Source organism: Gadus morhua, chromosome 3 (genome assembly GCF_902167405.1).
Source record: "Gadus morhua chromosome 3, gadMor3.0, whole genome shotgun sequence".
NCBI lineage: Eukaryota > Metazoa > Chordata > Actinopteri > Gadiformes > Gadidae > Gadus > Gadus morhua.
In genome coordinates, this window is record NC_044050.1 from 25,587,074 (window position 1) to 25,610,574 (window position 23,501).

The following is a 23,501-nucleotide window of genomic DNA, read 5'->3' on the forward strand; positions in this document are numbered from 1 at the left end:
TGGCATGGAAACATGCATGGGGAACCTTGTTTTTCTGTATCCAAGTTATCATTCTGTTAACTTCTGTAATATGGTTTGGGAAAATGTTTAAGGCTAGTTTGAATACTTCAGTTGCTATAAGAGATGCTAAGTATAGCTGAATACTACCAAGTATTTACAATAAAGATCCTTAACAGCAATCAAACGAAGGCACTCGAAAGTGCACATATTGGGCCAATTAATTCATTTACTATGCTGAATTTCTTTGAAAAAGTAACTGAATCACTGGCATTGTACCGAATTGTTTGGTTCTTTAAAAAGAAATGTATGGGCTCTTAACAGACGTGACAAAAACACTGGTTTCTCAGGGATTTTTTTAATCAAAGAAACATGACACTGTCACAATAAATAACCATGCTTTGTACTGCTGTCGCTAGCTTCAATCCATTTATCCCAAGGGAAAAAACAAGTCCCAATTCAAAGGGTGCAGCGAAACCTTCCCAATGCGTTGTCATCGTGCAAGGTTGTACATGGGAAGAGAGGAGCAGGATTTTTTTTGTCCTTTCAATTTCTTATAAAATATATACAGATCCAGCCATCCATGGTGCACTTTAGTGATGATGTAAGGGCTCACGTCTATTTACAAGTGCAGGAGATGGCATCTTTACACAACTACCTCTCCGACTACTGTTATTAGGCTACTGGCGTCAGGTGTCCAGCTTTCAACCTGAACCCATCCTTGTTGTAATGCGTGGCATATCTGTGTGTGGAATTGGGGCAAGCTGAGGGATTGCTGAGGAGGCCTAAAGGTTCACATCGATACCCCCTCCGAATCTTTATTCCAAGCAGTCTGATACAATTGAAATACTATTGACGCTATTGTGCAGCTTGCTAGCTATAAACTCCACGTTCAAAATCAGAGGAAGTCCAGCCTCTTGTTCAGTAGGGTAAATAATAGCCATCATTTGACTATCTGTGATATTGTACAGTCACAGAAACTCATAGGTTACTTGTGTTTGTATCGATATATATATAAAGCATTCCCTTAAATGCCATACACATGGTCCATGATTCCCTCCAGATGAGTTTTGAAGATGGATGACATTGAAAGTACCAGCTGGATATATGTGTCTTGGTACAACGTCCGTCTCCATGATTTGAATTGAGCGTGATGGACATGCAGCGACCGTCATGGTAGCATGGAACTTGTGCCTACTGTCCAAACTGATTTCTTTACAACTCCTTTACTGGAATAAACCTTGGATTATCAACTCTTGCCGCGTTCCTGTCTGTTGAGAACATTATGGGACTGGTCCGTAGCCTAAAAGGTGGAAGATAATCAAGTGTCCGGTAGCGGTTAAGCAGTGTCCGGTAGCGGTTTGGGGTCGGTCCTCATGATGACGAGTCTTTCATCTGCATTAAGATTACGAAGCAGGCAGCCAACCAACGCATTATTCAGCAAAAAAATAATCCTAATTCAGATGACGGGTCGGTGAGGTTGTGGGAGAGAGCGCTTCCTGCTAACTACGTTTTTTTTTTATCAAATCATTGTCTAACATGCATTACAAGGTCAATCAATTAAATAACTAAAGGGGCCGTCTTGGGGCAGAGAAGTAAGATTAAGGGACAATAAAATCGTCTTCATATAATGTAAACTAGACAAAGTCCATATTTAAAATATTTTTATAACATCTTATAAGAAAGAAAAAGTATATAACCGTTCATTTTCAAATGTACAGACTTTTCTCTATTTACAGATATCGCGCTTCTGCTGTGCATATGTTAATATCATATTCTGCTCGTTTTCATCTTGTGGGATTGTAAAACAAAAAAAAATACCTTGTGAAAACAAGTTGATCCATACCTAACTACTATGCCATCTCTTCACTCTCCACTGCAAAAACACAAAGCTTTTGACAGTTCCTATTGGATCACATTATATAAATACATCAACTAAATATGAATGTACATAACGGGAGTATTCAACCAGCCAGAAAATGAGTCAATAAGAATAAGTGGCAGTGCACTGTACCAGGCAAGCAACTAAAGGCATTTGCTTTGGAGGTCATCGCATAAATCATAAATCGACCGGGTTAAGGCTGCTGCTGCTGCCCTGACCGGGGACCGGGTCCACGGCTAGGTTCAGCGTGGTGTGTCCGAGGGAACGGTGTAGTTTAACGACGGAGGGATGGATGGATGAGAGACGGTGGGGAGGCAGTAGGCAGCGAGGTGGTGAGCATAATGGCCATGGGGAGGGGGGGGGGGGGGGGTGGGGGGGGTTGTCGGGGTAGTTTGAGGAGGAAGGCGGTGTGTATGCCGGTCACGGTGGCTGGAGGTGTGAGATGGAAGGCCTGGGTGGATGCGTTGCGTGAGGGTGGTGGAGTCGGGGGGGGGGGGGGGGTTCAGTGAATGCATCGGGGGAATCTTGACACGTTTCTCAGTTGCTAAGGAGCAGCTCGGTCGCGGTCTCCACGTCCCACGACTTGGACGACAGCGCTGCTATTACTGCGTTCTAAAGAAACACCAAAAAGGAACAAGACGTGAGTGTTTTGATACAACGCAGTACAGAGTCATTTCCATGCTCAATGTCAAGATGAATCCGTTCAGAGAGAGCCGAGCCGTCTTATTGATATAGCAGCTGTTGTCTAAACACATTAAACAGAAAAGCATGTGTAGGTCTTTCAAAAACATGCCATGCTTCATCTAGGACTAACTCGAAATCCACAAAGGCTTTAGTTATGCATCATTCTATCCAATATCGGTTGTACAATTTTGACTTTTAATTCAACGGGAAAGTACAGCAAGGCGCTTCTTACCTTATCGAAGCCCATGGCACAGAGTTTGTCTATTTTGCGCGTGTAGTCGGGACTGGAGAAGGGAGCCGCGGCGTAGATGTGAGACCACAGCTTGGCCGTTTGTTTGTACATCTCTGGGTTCTGCTTATACTGCCCGGGGGAGAGAGAGAATCATATAGTTGGAGGCACAAAAAGGAAAAACACAACCCTTTGACCAGCGTTATTTGGAGATCTTCAGTAGTTTTTTGACCTTTCCTGACCAAGTGTCTGAATCCGCCTTATTTAGGATGATTCACACATTAGACAATCAGACAGACCGGCTAGATTGAGCAGCAGGCTTTTTTGCCTTTATCCTTGGACTGACTGTACAACATGAGTTCATAATGCCTACAATTTGTGAATGAAGCTAGTCAACACTTGTCCATAGTGAAATAATTGGACCACTCTCACCGAATTAATGCTGGAAAGTAATGGGATAAAGAGCAGTACTCAAGTGATACCCAGTTAAGATTAAACTACTACTGACATCTTGTTCCCTTTTGCCCTACATTGACCCACACAGCACTCTCCAAACAAGAGGCCTTGAATCAAGTCGCCATAGAAAAGGATTCATAGTTAAATATTTTTCCGCTTGCACCTCATATCGCTTTGACATATCATAATCAGTATTTTAATCACCTAAAAACATCAAGAGTAGCTTGCGTAATATAGCAGTAGACTGTGGTTACTTTATAGCCAATAAAGTGGCATGCATTTGGATGTTTTCTTATCATGTCCCCCCTACCTGGTTTGCTACGACCGCATCCTGGGGATCGTCAGGCTCAGCTGCGGCCAGTAGAGCCTGTAGAGATAAAAGCACCGTCCGTAGAGTCATAGCAGCCGCCCTGAAAAGAGACCAGCAGAGGTTCAAAGAGAGACCGACCAATGTTTAAGTGGGACCAGCAGAGGTTGAAGGAGAGACAAACAGACATTGAAGAGGGCAGTAGAGGTTGAAGGAGAGACAAACAGACATTGAAGAAGAAACCAGCAGACATTGAAGAAGAGAGACAGACGTTGAGGCAGAGAGACCGACAGACGTTGAGGAAGAGAGACCAACAGACGTTGAGGAAGAGAGACCCACAGACGTTGAAGAAGAGAGACCAACAGATATTGAAGAGACCAACAGACGTTGGGGTAAAGGGGGGGGGGGGGGAATGGTTAAAGACAGGATTGATAATGGAATAAAAGGAAAAACTTTGTGAAAAAACACTGTGATGAAGCCCAAATGGGAAGATTGTCACTTTGGCTCATTCACCATTGGTCTTTTAAGATGTCCAGACAAATAGCTCCCGTCACAGAACTGATGTTAGGATGCCAAATCTTTGTGATGAACCGCACCTAGAAGGGAGAGAGATCTAATTAGGGACATTTGTGTAGTGTAGTGTGGTGTGATGTGTTTGCGTGTGTTAAAAAATGTGGATTACACAGACAGTAATGTGAAAGAGCAGGTAAGAAACATTCTTGCGTATACCTTTGGTGGGTTAAAAGGATATGTTTCTGGGATTTTTATTTCAAGCTGAAATCTGCCACCTATAAAGAATAGGAAACATATGAAAACATAATAATAACAAAACATAATCTTAACATCACCGTCTCACTTTATGTAGTATCACTTTTTATGTTGATTTGATTTACCTTCATATGGTGTGTCTGGGGGGCCAGCTATCTCTCCCCTCAGCTCTGTGAAATTCTCATCCACCAAATCTACTTTAATTTGGTTTTTACTCGTCTAATAGAGAAAAAAATAAAATAACGGGAGAGTATTTGAATCCACGTAGTTCCTAAGTTAGTAAGAACACTTTCCAAACGATGGCTGTTGTATTACAAACAAAACGCTCAGTCCTGGGTTGGTATATTCTCGAAAAAACAGGATTCTGACTACTATTGTTAGTGTCCATGTACGGCTAAATGTGTTAAGCTTCCCATCAACGATCATGCCTCTTAGATCAGCGATGTGAACAAAGTTTGTCAACAATGTGATTTGGCAACAGAGACTGAACAATGACATAATGATTGAATCACCTCAGTGGTCGTTACGCAAAACAAACGTGACTGGTTATGTTGAGAAAGCTACCGTGCGAATGCTAAGAGGGAGTTGTCAAAGTAATAACAGAAACAGTCACCGAAGAAAACTCTTTGGCCTTATGTATCATTTCAAATGTTCTCAAGTAAAAGGATTCATTACGTCTGAACATAATGGATTCAGGAAAAAGCTCCTCTGGTGGCGTGTCTGTTGATTATGAAGAAGGGCAGGAGGCCTCAAAAAAAAAAAGCCCCGGCGTTTCCTGATCCGCCTTGCCTGGTACAGGAGCAGCTGCACCGCAGCGAGTTAAACGTAGCTGGACGTCAAGCTAGCTGAAGTTATCATTTGGGGCCTGACTAACTGCACACCGCTAGCCCATGAAACGAGTCCCCTTTACGGCGTTGACAAACCACATACACGTACACCGGAAGATCCCTTTAAAGAACGGAAAACACATGAATTGAGAAGGTTGATCGCTCACCTCTTCGCTTTTGAGAACTTCTTTGAACTCTCGCTTGATCCTTTGGACTGCAATGTTAGCCATGTTCCTCTGTTGTGTGCTACTGCAAGCTGCGGCTAGGATTGGATGTGCCCACTATGGTCGGCGGTGGTGCTGTTCGTAGGGAATCCCCTTTGACTCCCACCTCCCTGCTCTTCTGCTGTGGTTCACGCAGCACTGGAGAATGAACTGTCGTCCACACAACGGAACCGTTCAGTCTAGAAGCTCAGCGGGACCACCACATAAGAGGAGAAGCTTCATGTATTCATGAATCAAACAAGAGTGAATTATTTCCGTTCGCTTTAACATGTCAATCTAATCAAAACATAATAAATTTGCTGGCTCAACACTTAAATATTCATTTATATCATGGGATTAAGATTTCACACAAAACTTTGGGTACCGTGAGGATGAGTGTGTAAAAGTCGTATGTAATATTATGTATACATTAGCATGTATTTAAAAGTCGGTTATTTAAAAAAAAATAATAATACACGAATAATTTATTGAATTTAATATTTTGGGATATTTTGTATTAAATTACTTATTTACTTGATAATTGCCATGATGTTTAACTTTTCGTAGAAATCCATTCTCACATATCTTAATCAGTCTTTTGATAATCATCTTAGGTAAACATCTGTAGGCTGAGGGTAAACAATGGGTTCGTTTCACATTTTCTGCTATCATATTGTTTCAACCAATATTGTGCATTAAATAACATAAAAAAAAAAGTGTCTCGAAGGTTAAATAGTTTAAACCCCGTGTAGACTGGAGTGGATGCACCTGCTGAAAGCTTTGTCCACCCGAATGAGCATTCTTCTTAAATTTGATGGATGTGTACGAATACCTCAAGATAGCAAGGTGGTCGTGTTAGAAGTCACGTCTTGTTCTGCTTAACGTAGGACACAATTTGACATCCATAAAATGATATGGTAGACTCAGAGGTAGAGGTATTGCAGGCATTACTGCAAGAAACAATTAGAACAGCTGCATTCTTAATCGCAACGTCAATGTGAGAACGAGGTTAGAGTCGTAATGTGTAAGACTGAGACCCTGGCTTCACACTTTCACAATTAAAAAAAAAATCAACAACAATGTTCTGTCCCGTCTAACTGGTTGTGAACTGTGTGACAAACCAGCTTGTCTGACTGGAGGGCGTTGGTGTAGTAATAGTAGGCTATTTGAAGAAGAGTTGAGGCACGGGCAGGCCGGTATTTATTATTTGGAGAATATATCAGTTCTAGGATGTGCTTTTATCGATAAAATCATTGAAATCCTTATCTGACAGCATTGGTTACAGATAAATGCCAGGTAATTGTAAGTTACGAGCCAATTGAAATGTCACACAGTGTGCCTTTAAACTGTCCTGCTGCTCACGTGGTTTATCCGTCTGAATCACAACAAGCGAGCAGAGCTCCGCCGAGCGGCTGTCTGGTGACCCGGTAGCACTGTTGACGCTGCTCCGCCGTGCAAGGTGTCCAACTGTACAAACAACTGGACTCGACGACGACGACAACGACGACGAAGAAGCAAGCAGAGATCGTATATTAAACTGTTCAAGCACGAGTAAGTAAGCCCTTCGACGAATCGTTGTCAAATTGAATGTTAAAACGTATGAATGCAGCACATTAAGATAGGTAGTAGGGGGTCGTGATATCAGGCGTCCAGTATTGCTTGCAAATGTGTACTCATTTTGAAAAAACAAACAAAGCTAGCTGGCCGGAAAATCCCAATTGTAAGCTTGCAGAATCTGCCACTGTGTCTCACTGTCGAATACAATTGTTTTATATCGGATACTTGGGATTTTCAAAAGGGCATACTACCTCCCGAATCATGGGTGGCAAATGCAAATCGTCAACTGGAAATGCAAAAGCAGGTATTGTTGCATTTTGCATCGCACAGGCAGTGTGTGAGACTTCTGGCTTGTCCCAACCATAAAGGTAACTCGGAGGGACATGGCGGAGGGAGGCTACGACCCCTGTGAGTGCATCTGCACCCACGAGTACGCGATGAGACGACTCATAAACCTGGTAAGAGTTCCGACACCGGCCAGATCTGGGTCATAACATGTTCGAGGACAGGATGGATTCAAATAGTTGAGTGGAAGCAGAAAGTTTCAAGTACAGGATTGGTAGAAGAAAGTAAATCGATTTCAAGACCATGAGTGTTTGAGAGACAGAAATAAAGTAATTGTATTCCTTCAAGGAAATGGTCATGGCTGTATTGTAATACTAGGTTATTAAGTAGGTTGCATACACAGCTTGCATATCCTGGTTCCGGCTCGCTGTTTGTTTTGTAGCCAGGCGGGTCCCAAGTGGCCATGTATACAGGTGTAACTTACTGGGAGGGGTACCGTCTTACACGTTGCAACTTCAGCTGAAAACCTTTATTTTGGTCATGGAGCTTATTCTGAAGAAAGGGAGGGCAGAAGGGCTTTAGTGGTGCTAAGCCTTGTACTTGGCGGCAAAGGGAACACACATTTAGAACTATGTTGGGGATTCCTTAAACTACACCAGCCACCAATACACCAGTCACGAACAGTAGAGGATGCCCGTTATTAATTCCGAAAAAAAACTACAATCCTCAAAATTATGTGAAGAAATAGAATGTTTGCCGTCATGTCAAATTATGTATTTTGTTGCACAGATCTTTAAGTTGGCAGCTAGCCCAGCTAGCACTGGCCCGTAAAGTCTAGCAATACCACTTGTAACCTCTAGAGGTCACCCTCACTGCGGCCTCCAGTCTGCTCTCAGTTCAACATGAGAGGTTGGCGCTGCCGAGAGGGCTTATTCTAACCTCTTGATGGAAATAGAAGCAAAATAAGAGTTGCTTTAAGTTTGATGATGAACTCTAAATGTTTATTCTAGGCTTGTAAGTGTGTGTGTGTGTGTGTGTGTGTGTGTGTGTGTGTGTGTGTGTGTGTGTGTGTGTGTGTGTGTGTGTGTGTGTGATATCAATCATAGCATCCCTGACAATTTTTATGTTTGAGAAGTCAGCTGTTTGTTGATATGCAGTGTATCAGACAAGTTGCAATACATTAAGGCAGTAATATGGATGTGGGCCTTCTCCCTACTCAAACAGGTGTTGAACGCATTCCACTTCATTTTACATTTAACTGAACAAAACTGAAACTTGGAGGTCAAAAACATTATATGAACAAACAATGCTTATCACGTCAAACACATCAACTGGCTGGTGTAACATCAACTACACCACACGTGTAATATACAACTATGACCCAGGGTAATAAACCCATCTATTTGATTGTTTGTGTAATGTTCAGTATATATTCTACATTACTTTGATGTGAATCAAATTAATTCTTGTGACACACCTTTACGAAGGTCTACCTAGCCTTTTAAAGCCTGTGGAACGACTGAAGGTTTTCATGATGGGGACTGGATGGAATAATGACTTTTGACGCTTGCTTCTCCTCCCATTCCTCTCCTTTTCTTTTATATTCTCCTTTAGCTCAGGCAATCCCAGTCCTACTGTACTGACACAGAGTGCCTTCAAGAAAGTATGTTAGACAATTTATTTGATTTTGCCCATGTGTTTCTCAACTAAATTCTGTATTCGTTGTTTGCTCTAATTCTTTCATAACGAAAGCCACTCTGGGTATTTTCCATTGTATTTTTCTTAGTTGATGTTGGCAGCACTAGCTGCTTTTTTTTTTTTCAGATGTGTATTTGTATATTCCATTGTGCAAGAAGTGAAATTCGTGTGTGTGTGTGTGTGTGTGTGTGTGTGTGTGTGTGTGTGTGTGTGTGTGTGTGTGTGTGTGTGTGTGTGTGTGTGTGTGTGTGTGTGTGTGTGTGTGTGTGTGTGTGTGTGTGTGTGTGTGTGTCTGGCGCAGTACCCGGGCCGAGTGGCTCAGTGGCAAATGGAGGTGACCTCACCCTCCCCATGGTCCTCATGGGGTGGATGATCCTGGCTCTGCTCCTCTTCCTGCTGCGCCCGTCCAGCCTCCGAGCTCCTCGTCCCCTCGGCAAACCTTCTGGACCCTCCAACGTCAGTACAGGTTCATACACGCCTCTCCCTCTGGTGGATCACCAGAGAGGTGTACTGAACGGACTGTGTTGTGTGTCTGATTGCAGAGGCACGAGAGGCACCATGACCCATCCCCGCCTGTGGACTAAGGTTACCGCCGGAACCCCCGCCGACATAAAGAGTTAACTGGAGACCGTGCCAACCACCTGTCCATCAATCGATTCTGCTAACCCCCTACCCCTTGGTTAATCTCCCTTCCTCTTTAGGGTTCTCTATTGCTTTCACCTGTTTTTCTTATAAAATGCATTTGAAGAACCCCCCCCCCCTCCCTCGACACTCTCACAAGAGGTGGTTACATTCCGATGAGTCTGCAGTGGGAGGGACGGGAGAGACCTCATTTATTATGGAGACATTTAACTTTTTATCAGGGACGGATTAACCTCTGTTCTCATTCATGCGCAACGATGAGGGTGGATGGGTTGAGATTCCTAATAACACATTCCACTTTGAGAACCATTGCCAATGATGATGTAACGGCTAATCCAGTTGCCGATCTGAAAGGAGCCTTGGCGAAAGGATAAAATGTTATCTCGGAAATTTGAGGGCTGTCAATAGCTGCTGCTTAACAAAAGTTAAATAGTGAATGTTGCATTATCCTGGCTCACAAATTGTGGTACAGAAAACATGGCGTAGAAAAATGGTCTTGGTGAATAAAATCGGCATGCCTCCTGCAGACCAGAGAAGAAATCTGTAATCTATAACCGAATTTGAATCATTGTACACCAACTATGTTAACCGTATAGAGGCTGTGTCTGTAAAGCACCCATTTTATAAGCACTTTTGTTAAAGGATGTTAATGCCTGATAGTTTGTTATTCTGCTATGTAAGGGGGTGCCCGTGGAAATATTTAGAAGGCTATTGGAAAGACTGCTTCATTTGGCAAGTAGGAATGATATAGATATGATATGAATTCAAGGTGAACATCTTTTCCATTCCACAACACTGTCCCTTCAATTTCTTTGAATAGCCCTTCTTTATTTGTTTGTAGAGCAGGAGTTCAATAATCCCAGTGGTTTTGGTAATTGGTCTTTAGCTAGAAAAGTTAGTTGTATTGAAGACATATTGCAGTGCCAATGTAAGGTGAATAGTTTTGTTGTCTATACCGAAGTAGCGTAAGAGGACGGGGGCTCATTTCTGCAACATAATTTATTAGCAATCGCTATGAAATGCATATTGAATTGTAATCTTAGAACGGTAAGGTAGTTAACTACGAAATTACCAGGCTTTGAGATCATTGCCATTTGAACAAGTTTTACTTTGGACTTTGATTTCCAATTTTATAATGGGTCTACAAGTGAACTGGGAACTACTGTACTAAATACTTGGTACAGCTCAATTAGTCACATACAGAGTTAGACTCATCTCTGCGCCTCCTTCTAAGATCTGTTTTACTTTGAAATCAGTCTTTCTAATATGTCCTTGGTGGGAAATGCCTTGGAAAACTTGGGTATTTTTTATTGTGGATTGAGAAAGTAATAGATTGGGAGGATTACTGCACAACCTGTGACTAAGAAAAGCCTTTAACTATGCACTTTTCTTTATAAACCAATAAATAAAATGAAGATAATATTACTTTGTTGTTTTGTCATGTTTTTTTATGTATATTGTTTTGTTTCTTGTCTTTTTAATTTTGATCAATCAGCAATAATATTCATTAGCTGATATCATTGATGTAAAATTTACCGGTCATGTGGTAACGGATTAAAATGGATTAAATTCTACTTAAATGTATAATACATAAAATCAAATCGTATGTCATGGTGTTGAGACAGATTTGACGGTCCTTGACTCTACATTCAGCGTGTTCTAAAATTAGCGACGCCAGGCTTTTATTTTGAAGCATGACGCAGTTTGCTGTGTCCGCAAATCAGAACTCGTTAGCTTCGTAAAAGTCCCTGCTGCTAGATCGCCGATCACTAGGGAAGGCATAGTTAAAGGAGTCTTTGGCTAGGTAACAAGAGCTAATGTTACTGTCTTCTGAATACATTTGAAGATAATCATTTGATTAGAAGAGAGCTCATTTTCTACATTGCCTGTGTGTTAGTTTTTTTTTAGCAGCATTTACCTCGAAAGGAGCTGCAGACTACGCCTTCTTCAAGTTGACTCGAGTTGCCAGAGGTAAATTATCGGTAACTTAATTCTTTACTGTAAGACTGAAGTATGAAGCATTTAATTAAATGCATGTCTGTTTTTGTATCCATCTATTTACCTGAAGTCAAATGAATGAATGCGATTTAAACATCAGGCTTGCAAAATGCTAGATCTCTTAGGTCCCCGATGGGGTTGGATAAGTTGAATAGCGCCTCTGTTTGATTCCTGGCTATACGTGGCTTACCCCGTCTACCAATTCAAAGAGCCTTTCATTCAGGACTGAGCATTTTTATTCTCCTCAGGTGTGTATCCTTGTATATCGATGTAATTACCTCCAAATTCAATTCCATCATTGAATTCATCATCACGGCCATACAAGAAAATCTACAACTTAAGAACTATTGCACAATAATTCTATATCTGTCTTTGCAGGCCCCATATAAGCCTACATCCACATTATAATGTCGTTTTTATTATACCAACGAATAAGCTGCCTATAAAAGCAATGGAGCAGATTATTTGACTTATTAGACCTAATATATATTCCCACTATAAATACAATTAAAATTTTAATTTTATGTTTATTTATTTTTTGATGTCCTTCCATAGGCTTTATATATTATAGTTCTAGACGTCACTCTGTATGTCTCATTCGAGCCTTTCCCCTCTCTTCCCCTTGCCAGATGTTTCAGATAAAGAAGGTTTGTTGCATTGGGGCCGGCTATGTCGGGGGTCCCACATGCACTGTGATCGCACAAATGTGTCCCGAGATCACAGTCACTGTGGTGGATATCAATGAGTCTAGGATCAACGCTTGGAACTCGGATACGCTGCCCATATATGAGGTACGGCGCTAAAGATGTGTTCTGACAGTGGTTCGTGTAGCTTGTGCTAGTGTGAAAAATGAGCTCAGTCACCAACATGTATAGCAATTCTAGTTGGTTTGTGTTCTATTTTCCTCTGAATCTCTATTCCTCAACACGGGCCACTAAAGGAATAAGGGTAGGGTGAAAGTATATATGGCAGATAATCAAACCCAGAGTTTGTGCGCGTTTCTGAGTCACTGCTGTAACGCCAGTGTCGTACGTGCAACACTGAATCACCGCTCAATGGCTTCCAGATGTTTCGACGCGTTATTGCGTCAATGGGGCTTCCAAAGTTGACGCCCTCAAAGTATGACTGGTGCACTTATAAAGGGCGGACCCGCGTCCTAGCCCCTTGAATCAGCACCCCACCCCTCCGATGCCCTGCTCACCCAAGTCCTCCGCCCTGTATGCCCCCCCCCCCCCAGCCGGGTCTGAAGGACGTGGTGGAGTCGTGCAGAGGGCGGAATCTCTTCTTCTCCACGGACATCGACACGGCCATCAAGGAAGCCGACCTAGTATTTATTTCTGTGAGTATCCCAAGACAACCCACGGACTCCCCCTGTGACTCACACACACACACACACACAAACACAAACCACATCCTGGGGAGTCAGGCGTGAGGCTGACGACAAGCACTCCCACTCCCCCCCGTCACCCCCCCCCCCCCCGCCCCTGAAGCCGCGGTTGATTGACACTTCTCTTGCCCCCCCCCCCCCCCCCCCCCCCCCCAGGTGAACACGCCCACAAAGACCTACGGCATGGGCAAGGGCCGGGCGGCCGACCTCAAGTACATCGAGGCCTGCGCCCGCCGCATCGTGGAGATGTCCGACGGCTACAAGATCGTGACGGAGAAGAGCACGGTGCCGGTGCGCGCGGCCGAGAGCATCCGCCGCATCTTCGACGCCAACACCAAGCCCAGCCTCAACCTGCAGGTGGGCGGGGCTCCGGCCTTCAGTGGACCGCATGGTTGTGGCGTCTTTTTAGGAGTACACCCTGCTACATGCCCCCAACACCCCCCCGGGGGGGGGGGTGTTGGGGGCATGTGGCAGGGTGTACGGGGGGGGGGGCATTTGTCTGCCCCGGGGGGAACCGGTTTATGGCCGAGTTAGAAGAACATTTACAGCCAGAGCAGCCATTTTGTCAGAGCTATCCCCTGAAGGGTTGTGGTGTGATGCCGGCTGGTTCACCTTATTATGATTATATAGGGGGGGGGGGGGGGGGGTCACTGTTCAGCCCCTGACCCCCCGCTCTCTCCCCATGGCCGCGGGGGTCCAGGTGCTGTCCAACCCGGAGTTCCTGGCGGAGGGCACGGCGGTGCGGGACCTGAAGGATCCGGACCGCGTCCTGATCGGCGGGGACGAGACGGCGGAGGGCCAGAGGGCCATCCGAGCGCTGTGCGCCGTCTACGAGCGCTGGGTGCCCAAGGAGCGTATCATCACCACCAACACCTGGTCCTCGGAGCTCTCCAAACTGGTGCGTCGTCCCTCGCTCAACCTAAACCTTTTTTGGTTTTTTTTGGGGTATTTTTAAAGGTTGTGAAAATCGGCCTCCTATGACATCACGAGTGGGCGTGTCCACCTCGGTGTATGACGGACAGATGAGCCACGTTTGCTACGGCCCACTGGGTAGGCTGGTAGACTGATCTCTCCGTCACACGTCTAGGTGGACACGCCCACTTGTGATGTCGGAAGAGGCAGATTTTCAAAAACGGCGGACGATACGTCACCTTTAACACGATTGCATTTCCGGACACAGGCGGCCAACGCGTTCCTGGCCCAGCGAATCAGCAGCATCAACAGCATCAGCGCCCTGTGTGAGGCAACCGGGGCCGACGTGGAGGAGGTGGCCAAAGCCATCGGCATGGACCAGAGGATAGGCAGCAAGTTCCTGAAGGCCAGTATCGGTGAGTGAGTGCGCTAGCCCTGGGTGCCTTCAGCGACTTCGACCTGCAGTCTGTAATCTACGCATGAGGTCACCGACCTGGGCTCAGGGACTTAATCCAACCCATCTTTCCCGCCCTTCCCCCAACTCTGGACAGGCTTCGGAGGAAGTTGTTTCCAGAAGGACGTGTTAAATCTCGTTTACCTGTGTGAAGCGCTCAACCTCCCGGAGGTGGCCTCCTACTGGCAGCAGGTAGGTACTGCACCCACAGCATTAGCACTCAAGCTAATATTAAGTAGTAATAGCAATTGAAGGGGGTTTGGTTTTTCACTTTCCATGACTCTTTACTTTTTATCTTGTGTCTCAGTGTTGGACTTGTGTTCTTTCAGGTGATTGATATGAACGAGTACCAGAGACGGCGTTTTGCCTGCAGGATCATAGACTGTCTCTTCAACACAGTCACTGGCAAAAAGATCGCTCTCCTCGGCTTCTCCTTCAAGAAAGACACCGGGGACACCAGGTCTGTCCGCTGTGAATGTTTTCCCTGCACACCCATCTCCCGCACCTGGTCAACACGGGCTCCTTGGTCCACAACTCCTTTGTGTTTTACCTTAAACGCACTCCCAACGTGTTGTTTAACAGTGACTTAATCAATATATAACGTCTGCCGTTAATAATAAATCTATTCAAAGCCTCTTTTTTAACCCTTTAATAAGCTGGTTGTTTGCACTCGCGGGAGCATGGGTAATAAATCACCTCTCTTTGAACTTTGATCTCCAGGCATAAAAGGTACAAGCTTCACTGGATAATGAGTGCAATGCACGCTAGCCTGTAGGCCCTGTACTATGAGAAACAGTTGGCTACTTGCTGATCTCAGGCCCAGCAGTGCTGCTATGCACTAGCAGAACTTCTGGGGGGGAGACGGCACAGAGCCCGGGAGTTATGCCTCTGTTCCTGTCTCACTAGACGAGATAGGGGGAATGAGATGGGAGAGAACTAATATGGAGAGGAGGGAGCTTTCAGAAGGCATTTTTAATACCTGTATAGCCAGTCTAGATATTAACCTTGCTGACTGGGACGGTTTGTCTTTGTCGCCCTCAGGGAGTCTTCCAGCATCTACATCTCAAAGTACCTGATGGAGGAGGGGGCCAAGCTGCACATTTATGACCCTCAAGTCCTGAAGGAACAAATCATCCTCGACCTCTCCCAGCCCCACATCTCAGGGGACAGCCCCCAAAGAGGTGTGTGTGTGTGTGTGTGTCTGTGTCTGTGTGTGTGTGTGTCTGTGTCTGTGTGTGTGTAATCATGAAATCCAGACTGCAGAGGCTTCAAAGCAACATTGTGTATTGCCTTAAAGAGTGACACAGGAATGCCTGTAGTTTCAATCAAAAATATCATTCACTGTTTAATCGTTTTTATTCGTCTTACCCAACGCTTTCTATCTTGCACAACGTTTAACTGCCTTTTGGTCACAGTCAAATAATTGCCTGGTAATAGCCCTTATGTAATAGGGATGATAGGGGGATGGCACGAGATAAGAGTAATAACATCAAGTGTGTGTCTGTCCTATTCAGTGGACGAGCTGGTCACCGTTACCAAAGACCCCTATGAGGCCTGCCAGGGGGCCCACGCACTGGTGATCTGCACCGAGTGGGACATGTTCAGGGTGAGGCGCCACACGTGTTCGAAGGAGGTCCAAGCTTGAGCGTGCAGCAGCGTAGTCGTTGTTACAGCCCTGTCATTGCTCAACAGGAACTGGACTATGAGAAGATCTACAAGCAGATGCTGAAGCCCGCCTTCCTCTTCGACGGCCGCAGAGTGTTGGACCACCTCCACGGGCATCTACAGAACATCGGCTTCCAGGTTAGTGGCGGGGGAACACACACACACACACACACACACACACAGTTAATAACCGATAATCCGTTAATACTTTTTTTTTCTCTCCCCAGATTGAGACCATCGGTAAAAAGGTGACGACGCTGCGGATTCCTTATACCCCTGCGGCAGTGACAGAGCCCCCGGCCAAGAAAACCAAAGCTTGAACCTTTCTCAGAGACACACAAACACTCAGACACACACACAGACACACACACATTCCGACACACGCATTCCGTTCGCACACATCCTGCAGCTGGTTCTAATCATTTCAATAACGATTAGAACCCATTTCTTGTCGCTACTTGCCGATAGCTGCTATGTGATTAAGCGGTTAATTGGCTAGGCGGCCAGAGGTCCAGAAGTCCAGTGAACGGTTAGGGATGATGTCTAAGGGAGTGGGTTGATTAAACCTATGAGCCAGTGTCCCCGATGGAACCAAATCGAATGCAGTACGTTGCACCGAAATGTTTGACAATTATATGTAAACTATATTTTTATGTATTTACTATGTAATGTTGAATCAGCATTTTTAATAGAGCTTAAACATTTTTATACATATTAAGCATTTTTATAAATCATCCTCTGCTGTACATGGGTCTGAGACTAAGAATATGTCTGCAATCTTTTTTTTAGCCAAATGGACCAATGAAATAAAACTGTCCTGTGCTTCTGTGACATTGTGTATTAATGCAACAACCAGTTCATCACTAAAACAAAAGCCCAGGAAAAGATAAACGTTTGAATCCTTTTATTGCACAATAAGTTATTACACAAGGTTCAGTCACTAGTAATATATCTTCTGAGTGTTTGTTCTTTTTAATTGGATGAGTCCCTAGAACTTTCATTTTGATTACATCTTCCGGATAAACATCAACGGTTCTCTCTTCCTGGGGGTCAATAGTGCCCTGAAGAGAGGGCGAGGTCCAGAGAATGATCTGGAAGAGAGCATCCTGAGGCCTGAGTTTGTTTGACCTCTGACCTGGGAATGGTTACAGGGTACACAGCCCCAATAAGACACTGACCAGATTCATCAGTGGATTCCATCCCACCCCCCCTATTATAATATTGGGAGGCCCGGGTAGTGAAAAATCGATATGTTGTAGGTTTATCCCTCTATTTGTATGTTTGCTTCCTCGTGTTGTGTCATTTGGCCCCACTGCATGTCTTACCACGTAACCTGGACTGAACTTAACAAAGGGGGGGGGGGGGGGGGCTACATCTCCATAAACAAACAGCTTGTGTGTATTGGCAGCGACGCAGGGGCCTCTCGGCTTTAGGGAAACATCTCACTCCTACGGCGTAATACTGGTGTTAAAAGGCTCTGTGAAACCATCCCGGCTCACTCTGTGAGTAAAGATAGACTGGTGTACGCACACGTTAAATAGCTTATTTTATAGAAGTATTGTGCGCTTTCTTTGCATCGAGGAGTCATCTGTCCTGGACGCAAAATCTAAAAAGAATCGCCACCAGACCCCCAGTGAGTTTAAAAATGTTGGAATTCTTATAATAAAATAAAGTATCTTTGCTGTGGCTAGGCTTTATTTAAAAAAAAACGTTGGTGTTTGTTACACATGGTAAAAAGCAGCTAATCACAGAGGAGCTAGTGAGGGTAAGAAGAGGGGTCAAAGGGCACCATCCCCGGCCCTGGGTGGTTCTTGTTACTCGGCGAGAGCGCGCCCTTCTGCTTTCCTCTTCTCCACCAGATTCTTCAGGAAGAACTCTCCTAAGGGAAGGCATCACAGAGGAGGGATGGAGTGGTTACAGAAGGTGGAACACACGGGGGTTGTGAATGAGTGCCGAGTGGGTTCCTGTTGAACAACGAGAGAGTGTCTCACCTGCTCTGTAAGAGGAGCGCACCAGAGGCCCGCTGGCCGTGTACACAAAGCCCATGTCCTTCCCCACTGTCTCCCAATGGGCGAAACTTTCAGGTGTCACGTATTCCTCCACCTGGGAAATGGAGTGGAAAAGAGATGGTGTCAGTTTTTCCCCTTTTTATCCGTTTGCTTTCTCATGTTGTGTTCGTCTAGCCCCACTGTATGTCTTCACACATGGCCTGGAGTGAACTGAAGCGGGGGGGGGGGGGGGGGGGTCAGTCACTTCTTGGGACCATAAACAGTGCAGCGACACCGGGACATCTGGACTTTAGCGGAGCATTCACATCCTTTGATGTAAGGAGTGTATTGCCTTGTGGGAGGACGTGGACATGTGTTAAAAGGATGTGAAACTATTCTGGCTCAATCTGCTAGAGAAGAGAATGGTGTAATCATACATTAAACAGGGTATTTTCTACAACTATGTGCTTTTTGGTATTTAGAAGTTGCTCTCCGTTTGCCCAAAGCAACGGTCTCTCGTGAGAGGGACAATAAAATACTTAAGTCTCACCTGACGCAATATCGCAAAGGAATTGCCATGACAACAGACAGACATGCACAATGTCTTAGTCACCCAGCATGAGGTCCATGCGGTGTGGGTGTGTGTGTGTGTGTGTGTGTGTGTGTGTGTGTGTGTGTGTGTGTGTGTGTGTGTGTGTGTGTGTGTGTGTGTGTGTGTGTGTGTGTGTGTGTGTGTGTGTGTGTGTGTGTGCGTCACCTGATCCGACCTTACCTTGAGGTGGCGCTTGGTGGGCTGCATGTACTGGCCCAGGGTCAGACAGTCCACCCCCGACTCCCGTAGCTCTGGGTCAGAAGAACCAACGGCCCATAACATGAATGTACTTGATAGTGTGGGTGAGTGACTGAGTGACTGAGTGACTGACTGACTGACTGACTGACTGACTGACTGACTGACTATGAAGGATTAAGTATGCGTGTGTGCGTGCACACACCTGCCAGGGTGCTTTCTATCTGCTTCTCCGTCTCCCCGAGGCCCAGCATGATGGAGGTCTTGGTGAGGATGTGCGGGTTGACCTTCTTGGCGTGCCTCAGAACGCTCAGGGACTGGTCGATGTTGGCCCTGGGGTCGCGGACGTGCCTGGGGGCAGAGGACGATCCAAGAGCCTCATGGGACTTTTGTGCAAATCTTTTCAAAGCCTATATGTAATATAGTATGTGCCATTTGGAGCAATTGCCCAAATGGCTGCACATTGCTGTGAGTCCATGCGTGTTCTCAGCATGGATGGGCCCAGTGGGAATATAACCCCGAACCCTTGCTGTGTTGAGTATGAGGATTAAGGGGCCTCTAACAGAAAATCCCCCTACCCCTCACCTCTCCCCTACAAAAGGATGTAAGAGAAACTACGGTGCCCTGTGAGGTGTCAGTTGCTACCAAAGTCTAGCAAGCGACTAGTAAGATTAAGATGGCAACTATGTTTGCTCATTGAAAATTTGTCTTCACCAGATCCGTTGGTCCCTTCTGGGCTCATGTAGGAACATGGCGGTGTAACACGGCAGCCTCTTTGGAAGAGGACCCCCTCATGTAGATATAAAGAGCTCGTACTAAAGGTTACAACAAAAGCCAACAAATGTACCAATAAATATTTCATTTTTTGGACGCTAGTATTAGCTTACAGGGGGGATACAAGTAAACTATTTGACAAATGTACTGGAATTTAAAATGGTCTTCATGACCCTTGAGCACAACACTATAACACATCGTCCCCTATGGTGTTTTTGGTCTGTTCTGTCTATGTCTGCACCGTTTGTCTAGAGGAAATGTGTGTTTCCTGTTGGCTACTCTCTCCAATACACAGTGACTAGACCGTCCCTGCTTATCAGAGCTTCTATGTCTCCCTCTGGTGGCAAATGTGTAAATTGCAAACAATTATTAGTCGCCGATTCAAGCTACATTTGTATAGGATCGGTAAAGGGCAAATAGGGCAGGTGAAAACTAAGCAGGTAAATCTAGCATGCATCACCTGGTACGACGGCATACTGAGATTGGGCCTGCATGCGTCTAGCTTGTAATCAACCCCATAATACCTCTGCAGCTCCCGCACCGTCTCCACGTTGTGGGCGTACACGTCCAGACCCGAGAGGGCGATCTTCTCCACGGCCGCCAGGTCGCCGCGGAAATCCGGGGTGAGGCATTCCACCAGGATCCGAGGGTTCCTAGAAAGGAGGAACCGTGCTCCGTTTTCACCCCGGGACTGGACAGGGATCGTACGAGTGTCTGTGCGTGAGGGGTCGTGGGGCTGACAGAGTGCTTTGCTTTTACCTTTCCTTCAGGTTAGCCACCGTCTTAGCAATGTGCTCCGACCCGCCATCGGCGATATCTGCCAAACCAAGAACATAGGATTGTTATTTAATTTTATTTAACCTTTATTTAACCAGGAGAAGTCTGATTGAGATTAAAAATCTCTTTTACAAGAGAGTCCTGGCCAAGAGAGGCAGCAGCACAGTTCCAGACAGTCATTTAAAAACAACAGAGAACAAACAGTCACAGTCAGAACATCATCAAACAAAGCATGTACAGTCAGAAGAGCCAGCTTCAACATCCTTAAGAAAGGATTTAAACCTGTTTATAGAAACCAATACGGTTTCTATAAACAGTGTTTGAAGACCGTAACAGTACAGGTCATCCCAATACGGGATAACCTGTGCTGTTGATGGGGAGAACGGCTCTGCTCAGTTGTCCATGAAGCACGTCAGTTCACGTTGGGAGCTGAACAACGCACTGCTTGATCCTGTTTTGAATGAATGTTCTGTGTTCAAAATAATGTCGACATTTCACCCCCAACTCGTTTTCATAAGGCAACTCGTCGTTGTGAAAAGGGCAGAGAGAGGAACTACAGCCTGCTTTTTGTATCTGAGCAGGACTTAGAGAAGCTCATGCATGCATTTGCCTCATCCAGGCTTGACTATTGCAATGCCCTCTTCACTGGCCTCCCAAAAAAGACAATCAGGCGGCTTCCCTTAATTCAAAATGCTGTTGCCAGAATTTTAACAAAGTCCAAAAGACAAAAATCACACCAACGGCCAGGCCTTTGCATTGGCTTCCAGTACAATCCAGAATAGAGTTTAAAGTCTTCCTTATCATGTTTAAGACACTCAATGGCCCTGGTTAAAAATACATCTCAGATATGCTAGTCTATTACAGACCTAACAGGTCACTTAGATCTACTGATGGAACCAACTACCAACAGAAATTAATTTGCTCCTACTGTAACTTATCTTCAATTAACCTTGTTTTTGTTTTGTTTTATTCCGTTGTTACTTGAATAATTATATATGTATATTTTTTGTTTAGTTATGTTTAATTCTATTTATTTTTTATTTTTAAGCCCTTTGAATAATAAATGTGACTTTGACTTTGCTTCCTGTTCTTCTTGTGATAATTGTGGATTTTAAAAGTACAGTAAACGTAAATCTAAAAGGATTGTACAATAATGCTATATAATTGTAAATAATGTTTTGACACAAACAACAATTGAACTCATGACTAAAGTTCTGACTTTAGTTAAAAAATTATTGATAAAAGTAATTATAAGCACTTATCACTAGGACAAGAGCACAGACAGAAACAGGATTGAGCGGTAGGTGGCAGCCTCACAACTCCACTTCGTTCCTTCTGAAAGCCTTAAGCATTGACTCTGCTTGTGCAGTGTTGCACGGAGCCAAACCGAGCCCACGTGGATGCGTGCTGTAGTAGCACCGCGAGCGCTAAGAGCATGGTTACCGTCTCTGTCTACGGAGGTGAGGACCACGTAGTCCAGCCCCCAGGCCGCTATGGCCTTGGCTGTGTTGTAGGGCTCATCTGGGTCCAGGGGCGGAGGCAGGCGGGCTGTCTTCACAGAGCAGAACCTGCACCCACGCGTACACGTGTCGCCCATCAGCTGCGGACAGGGAGACGACAACGCTTTTTACACCTCATGGAGTGTGAGCGATCCAGCAACTACGGCTGCACAACTTCGTCAATATGAGCAATGAGTCCGGGATGTGCTGGTCGAGGTCTTACCATAATGGTGGCTGTGGCTGTGCCCGACTCCCCTCCACCCCAGCACTCCCCTATGTTGGGACACTTGGCCTCCTCACACACCTGAGGAAGAGATACCGATACAGTCGTACAGATAGCAAGTGTCTAGATGAGTTGAGAGTAGATTGCTTGCAACAGTGAGTGGCGTCAAGTGTGTGCACACACGTTCACCACTACATCCCCAGATCTGTTTTGATGTCTTTGTTTCTGCGTACATGTACATATTAGTGTAGGGTAACACACACACACACACACACACACACACACACACACACACACACACACACACACACACACACACACACACACACACACACACTTACTGTGTGCAGATTGAGATCTCTCAATGTATTCTTCAGTTTATTGAAGTTCTTCCCAATAGGGATCTCTGTCTTGAGCCATGGAGGAAGCCGCAGCCTATTAGGAGGTCACAACGGATTCATTTCAAAACTCAATGTCCCAGTACACTGTCAATATCCATTTTATAGGACTTGGTTGAAGACAAATTTAGCTGTTTGTATTCTGGATAATATGTGGCTATAGTGTTTTACTCATACCAAAGGACCTATTTAGATATAATTAGATTATCCATTCCTAACTATGCTGATATTGTATATTGTAGCATTTATATATATATATATAGGTCATAATAGAGGAACAATTCAGACCCTCGTCTTTACCTCTCTCCCTTCTGCCTCTTCAGGTTTCCCTTGTACTCTTCCCAGTTGCTCTTCTCAGCGAGTTCCCCAGAAAGGAAGTCTTGCAGATCAGGGCCATCGTCATTTAGCAACTCAGTTTTTCTGTCATTCCTTGTCGGCAAGGGTTTGACCACTGTTTTGAGTCCACTGGCATATATCTGGAAATTAAGCAATTTATCTTGAATACAAAAACTCGTCATACCTCGCAAATACCAAAGTACACATTTGCCCTTTGCCATGTTTTAACATCCCTCTTCAGAACGTATTTGTTAACTACCATAATTATTGAACATACTATCTGGAAATTAAATACATACCTCTCACAGGTACGACATTTGATGTGGCGTTAGTAAGAAAACGTATACGATTATACCAGGCGCGCACTTATAACGTATATGTGCAGGGAAAAACGCGATCGTTTAGGCCCGAGTCTTACTTCTTACGAGAACTCTGAGTTGTTTGTAGCGTAATAACATATGGAAATACTTACATAGGGGTTGCATCTGGGTGTCAACCAAAGGCGGCTGTTACCGAACCGACCAGCTATAATACAACTTTGCTTTACCAAAGCCATGGCTTAACTTGCCTGCGTAGAACAGCAGACGACATTGACAACAAATATCGATGAGCAGCTACTTTGGTCTGAAAGCAAAACACATAATGTAAACGTTGCTTTATTACTAATCAATTCGAATTTCACATATATTTTGAAATAATTGATCCATAGCCTTGTCAACTATAGTATTTTATCATGCGATATGTGTGTAGTACATATATATGCAATAT

The 23,501-nt window shown here is 44.8% G+C and overlaps 4 protein-coding genes across 5 annotated transcripts; 2 read left to right on the forward strand and 2 right to left on the reverse strand.

Annotated features, from left to right (window-relative positions):
• Window positions 1-339: 339 nt before the first annotated feature.
• Window positions 340-5,636, reverse strand: ube2kb (ubiquitin-conjugating enzyme E2Kb (UBC1 homolog, yeast)). Its single transcript, XM_030350648.1, has 7 exons — window positions 5,318-5,636; window positions 4,449-4,542; window positions 4,285-4,343; window positions 4,069-4,151; window positions 3,559-3,658; window positions 2,796-2,924; window positions 340-2,491 (listed from the first exon to the last, which is right to left on the reverse strand). Exons 1-7 carry the CDS (start codon window positions 5,378-5,380, stop codon window positions 2,417-2,419), a joined length of 603 nt encoding a protein of 200 aa, XP_030206508.1. The 5' UTR covers window positions 5,381-5,636; the 3' UTR covers window positions 340-2,416.
• A 1,107-nt stretch (window positions 5,637-6,743) lies between these two features.
• On the forward strand, window positions 6,744-10,960 carry smim14 (small integral membrane protein 14). The gene is made up of 5 exons (XM_030350650.1): window positions 6,744-6,904; window positions 7,279-7,368; window positions 8,810-8,858; window positions 9,195-9,349; window positions 9,436-10,960. Exons 2-5 carry the CDS (start codon window positions 7,294-7,296, stop codon window positions 9,475-9,477), a joined length of 321 nt encoding a protein of 106 aa, XP_030206510.1. The 5' UTR covers window positions 6,744-6,904; window positions 7,279-7,293; the 3' UTR covers window positions 9,478-10,960.
• Window positions 10,961-11,255: 295 nt separating this feature from the next.
• ugdh (UDP-glucose 6-dehydrogenase) lies at window positions 11,256-16,782 on the forward strand. Of its 2 annotated transcripts, XM_030352414.1 has the most exons (13): window positions 11,259-11,339; window positions 11,433-11,506; window positions 12,163-12,324; window positions 12,771-12,872; window positions 13,077-13,277; window positions 13,621-13,818; window positions 14,101-14,248; window positions 14,384-14,478; window positions 14,616-14,746; window positions 15,328-15,467; window positions 15,801-15,892; window positions 15,979-16,089; window positions 16,179-16,782. In XM_030352414.1, exons 3-13 carry the CDS (start codon window positions 12,163-12,165, stop codon window positions 16,269-16,271), a joined length of 1,473 nt encoding a protein of 490 aa, XP_030208274.1. In that variant the 5' UTR covers window positions 11,259-11,339; window positions 11,433-11,506; the 3' UTR covers window positions 16,272-16,782. The 2 variants fall into 2 exon arrangements, with proteins under 2 accessions (XP_030208273.1, XP_030208274.1); XM_030352413.1 differs by having other exon boundaries at window positions 11,256-11,506.
• A 58-nt stretch (window positions 16,783-16,840) lies between these two features.
• lias (lipoic acid synthetase) lies at window positions 16,841-23,367 on the reverse strand. Its single transcript, XM_030352415.1, has 11 exons — window positions 23,206-23,367; window positions 22,698-22,873; window positions 22,341-22,434; window positions 22,000-22,080; window positions 21,721-21,877; window positions 20,260-20,317; window positions 20,025-20,153; window positions 18,932-19,077; window positions 18,712-18,782; window positions 17,943-18,054; window positions 16,841-17,830 (listed from the first exon to the last, which is right to left on the reverse strand). Exons 1-11 carry the CDS (start codon window positions 23,287-23,289, stop codon window positions 17,766-17,768), a joined length of 1,173 nt encoding a protein of 390 aa, XP_030208275.1. The 5' UTR covers window positions 23,290-23,367; the 3' UTR covers window positions 16,841-17,765.
• Window positions 23,368-23,501: the final 134 nt, after the last annotated feature.

Bases quoted from the DNA above. Each gene is read 5' to 3' on its own strand.
- ugdh (XM_030352413.1), top strand. From the start codon at position 12,163: ATGTTTCAGATAAAGAAGGTTTGTTGCATTGGGGCCGGCTATGTCGGG. The intron at 13,819-14,100 runs GTGCGTCGTCCC...TTCCGGACACAG, and splicing joins CCTCGGAGCTCTCCAAACTG to GCGGCCAACGCGTTCCTGGC. The intron at 16,090-16,178 runs GTTAGTGGCGGG...TTCTCTCCCCAG, and splicing joins TACAGAACATCGGCTTCCAG to ATTGAGACCATCGGTAAAAA.
- lias (XM_030352415.1), bottom strand. From the start codon at position 23,289: ATGGCTTTGGTAAAGCAAAGTTGTATTATAGCTGGTCGGTTCGGTAAC. The intron at 18,783-18,931 runs GTGTGTGCACGC...CTTCTGACCCAG, and splicing joins GATAGAAAGCACCCTGGCAG to AGCTACGGGAGTCGGGGGTG. The intron at 18,055-18,711 runs GTAAGGTCGGAT...TCCATTTCCCAG, and splicing joins CCACCAAGCGCCACCTCAAG to GTGGAGGAATACGTGACACC.
- smim14 (XM_030350650.1), top strand. From the start codon at position 7,294: ATGGCGGAGGGAGGCTACGACCCCTGTGAGTGCATCTGCACCCACGAG. The intron at 8,859-9,194 runs GTATGTTAGACA...TGTCTGGCGCAG, and splicing joins CACAGAGTGCCTTCAAGAAA to TACCCGGGCCGAGTGGCTCA. The intron at 9,350-9,435 runs GTCAGTACAGGT...GTCTGATTGCAG, and splicing joins AACCTTCTGGACCCTCCAAC to AGGCACGAGAGGCACCATGA.
- ube2kb (XM_030350648.1), bottom strand. From the start codon at position 5,380: ATGGCTAACATTGCAGTCCAAAGGATCAAGCGAGAGTTCAAAGAAGTT. The intron at 4,152-4,284 runs GTATACGCAAGA...TCTCCCTTCTAG, and splicing joins ATCCTTTTAACCCACCAAAG to GTGCGGTTCATCACAAAGAT. The intron at 2,925-3,558 runs GTAGGGGGGACA...TCCCCCGGGCAG, and splicing joins ATGCGGTCGTAGCAAACCAG to TATAAGCAGAACCCAGAGAT.